The sequence below is a fragment of the Nicotiana attenuata genome, unplaced genomic scaffold (assembly GCF_001879085.1).
Source record: "Nicotiana attenuata strain UT unplaced genomic scaffold, NIATTr2, whole genome shotgun sequence".
Taxonomy (NCBI): Eukaryota; Viridiplantae; Streptophyta; class Magnoliopsida; order Solanales; family Solanaceae; genus Nicotiana; species Nicotiana attenuata.
The window spans coordinates 226596-234874 of NW_017670678.1; the positions used below are offsets into that span (position 1 = coordinate 226596).

The 8279-nt window shown below is 38.3% G+C and overlaps 1 protein-coding gene across 1 annotated transcript; it reads right to left on the minus strand.

The window, feature by feature from the left end:
• Positions 1–486: 486 nt before the first annotated feature.
• On the minus strand, positions 487–7699 carry LOC109242196 (ADP-ribosylation factor GTPase-activating protein AGD3-like). The gene is made up of 16 exons (XM_019409053.1): positions 7509–7699; positions 6531–6593; positions 6143–6187; positions 5666–5731; positions 5478–5525; positions 5260–5355; positions 5146–5187; positions 4305–4520; positions 4037–4168; positions 3718–3942; positions 3511–3597; positions 3093–3428; positions 2220–2365; positions 2047–2140; positions 1333–1781; positions 487–1134 (listed from the first exon to the last, which is right to left on the minus strand). Exons 1-16 carry the CDS (start codon positions 7602–7604, stop codon positions 1020–1022), a joined length of 2256 nt encoding a protein of 751 aa, XP_019264598.1. The 5' UTR covers positions 7605–7699; the 3' UTR covers positions 487–1019.
• Between the last annotated feature and the right edge of the window lie 580 nt (positions 7700–8279).

The window sequence follows — 8279 nt, forward strand, 5'->3', positions numbered from 1 at the left end:
ATATTATACCTAAATCGTTACACGCTTTCAGCCACGTTAAGCTACTAGGATTACTCAAAGATTCATCAATAAAAAGCTTTCTTTTCGCTTTATTATTTTCACATCGTTCTTAATCTCATGTTTCTTACTTCCTACTATCAACTTTATCTGCTCATCTCCTACTTCCAAAGATCAAGAAATTGGACTAAATCAATTGCTTAAAGCCCAAATATACAAATTTAACTGATTTAACTTATTAGTCAAATTTTAGGTTAAGAACACGGCAGGCAAATACATTTCCCTCTGGTTAAATTACCACTTCGGTTTCCACGTTAAGCTACTAGGATTACTCAAAGATTCATCAATAAAAAGCTTTCTTTTCGCTTTATTATTTTCACATCGTTCTTAATCTCATGTTTCTTACTTCCTACTATCAACTTTATCTGCTCATCTCCTACTTCCAAAGATCAAGAAATTGGACTAAATCAATTGCTTAAAGCCCAAATATACAAATTTAACTGATTTAACTTATTAGTCAAATTTTAGGTTAAGAACACGGCAGGCAAATACATTTCCCTCTGGTTAAATTACCACTTCGGTTTAGATATACACAGGCTACCCAACAAAAGATAACCGACAAATGTACACCAAACACCAGCACGCAAGGCCGGATGCCTTGCCCCTGCCACAAAAACAGAACTCTAAAAACAAAAACCAATAAAACTGATAAGTGAGAAAGCAACTTTACAACAAAAATACTGCAAAACCCTTTAATGCATCTGACCTCCAAAATCAAGCTTGATAGACAACCCCTAGCATTATACTTCATATTATGATTCCAGAAGTGTAGACCCCAGCCATCTTGCCAACCACAACATTCAACATCGAGAGCCCTCTATGCAGAAGCAGTGGTGTCCAACAGAGATCCATCAGCACAAAATTCACTTACATAATTACAAAGAACTGAACCCTGATTTTGTTTCAACAAAGGCGACACCTTCAATCTCTATCCTCATTTGGTATATACTCTCTTGAATAAATTAAGCAGTTGTGTCTGACAAGAGACTAAGGACCTCACTGTCATTAAAATTTGAGTCCAAAGCAAGATCATAAGGGGTTTTACTTTCCCCATTCAAAGCATGTGGATCAGCACCCCTGCAGTTAATCACACAAGAGGGCAAATGTTAACAGACACAGATTTGAATTGCTTACTGATATGGTTTACAAAAGGATAAATTTGTAGGGAACATGCAACTGCCCCCATCAGAAGATTATTAAGAAATATGACCACCCCCAATGAAACACTAATGGGGAAACATATACGTATTACCACAGTATACTACTTCTGATTACCTTGCAAGAAGCAACTTAGCAAATGCAGCTTTGCCTCTTACAACACACCAATGAAGTGGTGTCTGACCACTTGAATCTGAAGCATTTATGTTTGCGCCATACTGCATAAGAAGCTCTAGCATCCCTAGGTCAGCTGTTTCACAAGCAAGGTGTAGAATGGAGCACCCATCAAAGTCCCTAATTATATGCCTTTCACTTGGACTTGCAAATTCCATTTTTAAGCAAGTAGAGCTTGGATCAGTGTATGGTTGTTCTTGTAACAGCATTACTTTGGCCAGGGTTAAGGAAGAATTAGATGCGACTTGCTTGTAAATAGCATTAACATCTGCTTCAGAGCTTACAATAAGGCGATACACAGCTTTCTTATCATTAGCTCGAACAGCCTCCCACATCATTTGTGCTACAGAGTGACTATCCTTGGTCTGCCGGACAAATGTTTTATCTGCATACTGTGATAATGGAGAAAATATTAAATTAATAACCAGGAAAGTACTGTGAAATGATAAAAGTCAAAACAAAGTCAATTTTATAGGAGAAAACGAATATGTTACGCTAACAAAAAAAAGGCTAACACAGCCAATTGCAGGCCTGAATAACCAGTCCACAATAAGCTCAATTCTTCCATCATGTGATGGAACTTGAGTACTTCGCACTTAAATCTGACCGATAAAGAAGTACTCAATGTCAAAACAATTCTGAAGGATGATAGTAGACCTTAGCATGTATAAATTTCTCCTTGGTTGCAATGGGATCAGCATGACTTGGCTTGCTAATGTAGAGCTGTTGCAGTTTATCAGATCTGTACGAGCTTCAGTTTGAAACAGCCAATTTATATCAGAAAGCTGAAGATAAACTTCAAAGTAGAAATGATTGAGGGGGTAACTTACCTAGCGGCACACACGTTAACTTGGAAAGCACCTCTTGCTTGCAGTGACTCCTCCCAGACTGAATTTGCGAAGGTATTCCCCAACGACTGAAATAAAGCTATAACAGAAGGCTCCCATACTTTGACATCAAGTGTCAGTGACCTCACCTGCAAAGAAACGACCACAGCTGAGGAGAAGATGCAGAAACCAACTACATGCACCAATATAAATGTTATAACTGGTAGTTAACTATAGAAAGGCCTATCAACTACAAACACAAAATTTTCAGAGGGGCTTACACAAAGTAGACGCTCAAAAGACATGTCTTTTCTAAACAACTCCAACTCTGTCAGAAAGAAGAAAACTAACATGCAGATCTTTCAAAAGCTAGTCTAAAGTTTCATAATCTACCAGTACACCAGTATCACATGTATCATTAAAGCTACCATCGAGAGGAACACTAGAAATTTCATTTTGCTGATCATTCAACTACCTAAAGAATTTCCAATACAGCCACATATATGATAGCCATAAACCAAGCAGAAAATTCTGATTTCATAATTATTTGCCTCTTGCAAAGTACATGGTTGTCAACCTCTAAAACAATCAAAGTAACTGATTTTCAGCAAATAAAAATAAGAGAATAAGAAACAATATTTTAGTTGATCTTGTACCATTCTACTGTTTAAAGTTCAAAAAGTCTCAACAGATCTTTAGTATGTTAAATAAAAGGTAAATCCATGCAATTGCTAGAAGCCACTTTTGTGTATTCCAACTTTAACTTTTCTTACTAGAAATAAATGAATATGCACAGAAAAGAAATGAAGTTTAGATCCCAACAAGAGGCAGTATAGCCCATGACTAAATACAATGTATTAGAAATCTAAAATTTACCTTTGATACATGCACACCAAGATTACGATGAACACCTGAACATTCAATACAGACAAGAACACCAAGATTTAAAGATGCCCAATCTGGTTCAGCCGCACCACAATCAGCGCACTTATCATTGCCGCATACTCTACGTAATGTGTCAATTGGTTGTTCAGTTCTTGGTGCAGATCGTAGCTGTTGTGAATTTCTGAAATGGCGCTCATGATGTGCAGAGGTAAGCCTGTCAAATGAATGGTCTTCAACTGCAGGCGGGTCAAAATCTGAACTTTCAAATGAACTGCTCTCACTGGCAGATCGATGATGACCACTTCCCATAGGGCTGGCAGTCAAACACTGAAAAATAAAGCTGGGACATTGTTATTGATTATGCACCGAATTAAGGCAATAAAAATGTATAGCAGCTTCTAATAGTTACCCTGTCAGGAGCCTGAGAACTCAATAAAGAAGCAATAACTCCTGTTATTTTCTCAATCCAATCCATTTGGTCCAATGCACTCTCTGCCTGCAATAACGGGGAAACCAATAAATTCTGATCTCGCAAGTCTAGCACACAATCCACCCTGCAAGAATATTACAATGGTTGGCATGACATATCCAAAATGAAAATGCGATAGCTATTCACCTGCAAGGTGTAGCTCTTTGTAGGTGAGATAATCCTGAAGCAAAACCGCAGATCTGATTGTTCAGCATCAATCTTTATAGTTGATGTCAAAAGGTTTACAGTGTGATGAGCAACAGACTTTTCATCATGTACACCACCATGATAATGAGATGAAAGCCAGCGACTTAGAAGTCCAGATCCAAGCTCGGAACTATTTCTCTGGCCAGAATGTTGACTACCTGACCCCTGCAGAATAGAAGTGAACTCAATAGGCCACAAATTAGGGTTAGCTGGATGGTATTACTTTTACATCCCAGCCTATATTGCAGGTAGTACTCACATATGGTTTGGTGTTCTGTTTGCGATAGTAGTACAACATTCCACGGCTATCAAGAACAAAAAACCTTCTTTTCCAGTCTCCCCTCAAGTTTGATGAGCGCTTTGAGAGATAACCTTGTCTGATGGTTTGAACCTGAAAGATCTCTGTAGTTTTAGCTGATGATAGGTGTGAAGGGCAGATAGAAGCACTTTAAAAACATGAAAGCAAATATATAAAGGATACAATAAGATTGACCCAAGGGTTCTCGATGATATAATAGTTTCAACACCTTTCCCCTCGAAGCAGATTGCATAACAGCTTCTATCTGCTTATGTGAACTTCTGCCAATGGCTTGTATACCATCTCCATTAGGAGATCCATTAGATCCATTCGAAAACCACCTGCTCTCTCGATCTACTTGTCTTTTGTATTCTTGCATCTTTTCGTTGAGAGCTGCCTTCTCATAGTTGGAGCGCTCTCGAGACTGCTGAGCATAAGTCAGGACCTGCAAAAAGATTAAAAATGACCCTTCAATATCTACCACCTATGAGACAGCAACAAATGCCAATTACTATTTATGCATTTAACATATCATGTCACATTGGCAGCAACTCAAGTATCATGTCACATTTGAAGTTTATGGGTTCAAGAATCTAATCTGTTTAAGTTACTGGGTTTTAAATTAATAAATTGTATATATTCGATGAATTTCTTAAGACAAATACATAGTTTGGACAAAAGCTAATGGGTTCGGCCGAACCCGCAGGCCGTGCTCTAGCTCCGCCCCCGAGTCCCAGTCATTGTAGGTCCCACGACAAGACAATGAGTCAATACACAACAGCATATAAGAAATAGAGTCATTATAAGAGTGTTTGCCATGTATGTCAAGATCCATGAGACATAAGGAGACATGAAAAGAGCCAGTTGGAACCATTCTAAGTATGAAAAGTAAGCAGAAACTGAGGACAGTTGGCAGAAGATGCAAGGTATCTCATTCTCCATTACCTAAATGCAAATTTGATCATTAACCTTTTGTGCAGGAAAAAACCAAAAACTGATTGTACCTATCTGCTATTTTAATTGTAGTGACCTCAATCAAATTGCCACCAATGAAAAGCAACAAGACAAACCTGATTGATATATGGCTCCATCTGATGCAAAAGCTCATATCCCTAAAAGATAGAAATAGAATGTGAGAAGTTGGAAACAAATAGGCTAGAATAGTCCCCAGCAGTATGACATGCCTGTTTGAAATAACGAAGATGAGCATCCATTGTACCACTAACTGCCTCCAAGAATTCAAACCGTTTCTTTGCTTCAACATTAGAAAGGGCGGTTACCTGGATTGTTATGATTCAAAAAGGGGGAAAAAAGTCAGCATGCCATTGCTATTGTGGTAACACTTTCTGAAACATAAAATCTAAGAGATTCCTTGAGATGCTCTAACTCCAGCTTCACTCACCAAACTGAATCGAGCTTGCTCGAAAGTTGATCTCGCACTATGAAGTTCCTGGATGAGTTAAAACCATGTTACGTGTTTTTGCCTTCCTTTATTTCCAAAGTAGTCAATAATATGTGGAAATGTAAAACAAGTGTGACTTCACAATGTTATAGGCAGTATGCATGGCTGGCTGCTATTTCTGACTATACCTCCTCTAGTACACTCGCAATGTCACTTTTTGTGCCTTTCCTTAGTGACAAAAACTTCTCACGAGCCTGCAGCATGGAGCATATATCGATGAGAATTAGATAATGTTTACTAATGGATATAATAGAAAATCCCAAAATTAGATCAAAAACAGAGGAAGTATTTCTAGTTCTTTTAATTCAGAACTCCAATCAACTAGCATGTTTTGTGCAAACTTAAAGAGTTCCTTCAACCCCGGTGAAGTGCTAAACATATCACCAAGAGACATTTTCAAATGGGAGGAAACAATCAAGGTAAACCAGAATATCATGATAATAGGTACGTGCTAGAAATGTATTACAACATTTTTGGACAAAGAAATTTTTAATAGGTGTTTAATAGAGGAAAGGTTTCTGTATACTGAATACTATCTACAGATAAATACATCAGCATAAGCATCAGATGGTGAAATTTTTCACAAGCATTAGGAATAAGAATACCTGATCATAAAGAAGACTAGCCTTGTCAAAGCGCTTCCGAGCTTCCTGCAGAAAGAGAACTCCTTGTAGCAAATACTTACAAAATCATTTTATTATATTTGCACATTTAAGCCCACAAAATCAGGTTTTTCACATGTGGATTTTTTTAATAAACCGAGAAACCCCAAGGCCCAATGGCGCATGCGGATAATGGGTCCGCCCTTCTAACCTTATCCACTTAACTACAACGCTTTTGTCCCGGGATTCAAAACCGTGATGTGTGCCTGACCCACGCATCACAGGTTGCGCTTAACAGTAGACCAGAGTCATGGGGGCATATGTATATGTTTAGAAACTTGAAGTAGCGATCAGAAATGCCTTTTAGAAAAGAAGGGAAGTCAAAGAATACCTTGACATCTTGCAGATCTATATTCACAAACTGCAGCAACCGATCATTCAGCATATGCTCAACCTGAGAATATAGTATGAATGTCGGAGAAGTAGGTGGTTAGCTAAATCCCACTATCAACTAACCAGATCATTTGCAGTTTTATTTTTTATCTTTTTCTTTTTGGGGCGGCAAACTTGCATGCACCTCGATTATTTCACTGGGTACCTGCTACCTCCCACCAGCACAGGTAAGATAGCTCTATCTTCCAAGGCTTTGACAGATGAGAAGAAATCACTTGCAGTTATATTTTTTTTTCTTCTCATAGGAAGGAGAGCCTAAGGAGGAAAAATCTAGAAATTTAATTATAGAATGAGTAAAGTCAAGAAGAATGCCAGGTAAAAGAATAAAATATCAAAGAGATCAGAAAATTCTGCTGCTACTGATAGAAACAAAAACAGTAAATCATTCAACTAGCACAAGAAGGGATAACATGCTGATGAAAGAAGGCCATATTCAAGTTCACATAAGAGGAAAGGGAACGAAAAGAGGAACAAAAAGAGAACACTATTTCTCTTTTATTAAGGAAAAAGAACCATAGTTTCGTAGGTCACAAATGATGAAAAATTGGCGTTTTGTGTTCTTAAAGGTTATGATCGACAAGATTTTAACACAGATATTGCAGAAATGAGTGTCAGAGACAAGATAGGGCTTAGAATGGAGCTAATGAGTGTCAGGGACAAGATAGAGCTTAGAATGTGGCTCATTCAAAATGACCTTTCTTAGAAGCCAGTATACTCCATATCAAGGTGAAACTGGTCAAGACAATAACCCCGGGAAGCACACCCAGATAAAAGGGTAATATTGAATAGATTTTGAAATCATCTCTTGAAAGGCAATCGGTGCTGCTTTCTGCCTTGAATAAGGAGTTGAGCAATATAGCATCCGAAACAATATTGCAACAATAACAAAACACTGAGAAACCACTGGAAACTTTACCTGTGACCGAAGAACTTCCTTATAAGTCCCGATTTCCCTCAGCGCAATAGTAAATTTAGTCATTACAGGGCCTACAATTAGAACTGAGTAAGTCATTGAACACTTAATATGGCATTATTCAACTAAAGATCACATGTTGAAATTGGTTTTGTCATATGAAACTTGTGAAGTAAAAGTGGGAAACTATGAATTCAAAAATGTCAAAGCACTAAGTTAGAATATCGAAAGGTGTTTCAGCATTTAGTAGAGCCAATCTCTTTATGCTCACAGCTGCCCCTCTTTGCTCGAGAACACGCAGAGTTCTCGGGCGAAGATAAGTGAGCGGATACGAGCGATTTTTGCCGGTCCGAATACTCCGTATGAAGCATTTTTGAGAATCGTCTGACCGAACCCTGCTTCAAAGGTTGCCTACATATCCTTGGCTAAAAAGGAATCAGGTCAGTGTAGTTCTGGAGTGCTTGGTAGCTGGGACTACCAGGAGCTGTGATTTCGCTGCTGTTGCCGCTGCTACTGCTTGCTGACCTCCTTATTACACCAAAAGGAAAATCAAAGCTAAGCTAGCTATGCCTATCAACTATGAGTTACAAGATTCCTATCTATAATTCTCTTGAAGCTTGATCTTGAGTCTTAGCTGATTTTGCTGTGGACTCCAATCTGAATCTTGATGCTCGCAAGTTGTAGGTGTTTACTTCTTCATGCAGCATTGGGTCAAAACAGGATCAACGGAGCTTGTAATTTCAATCAGATTTTGAGCAATCTGCACCCTTGCTT

Coding starts and splice junctions, on each gene's coding strand:
- LOC109242196 (XM_019409053.1), bottom strand. CDS start 7,604: ATGACTTACTCAGTTCTAATTGTAGGCCCTGTAATGACTAAATTTACT. Junction 4,521..5,145: donor TGGAGCCATATATCAATCAG/GTTTGTCTTGTT, acceptor ATCTTTTTGCAG/GTCCTGACTTATGCTCAGCA. Junction 4,169..4,304: donor AATCTGCTTCGAGGGGAAAG/GTGTTGAAACTA, acceptor GAGATCTTTCAG/GTTCAAACCATCAGACAAGG.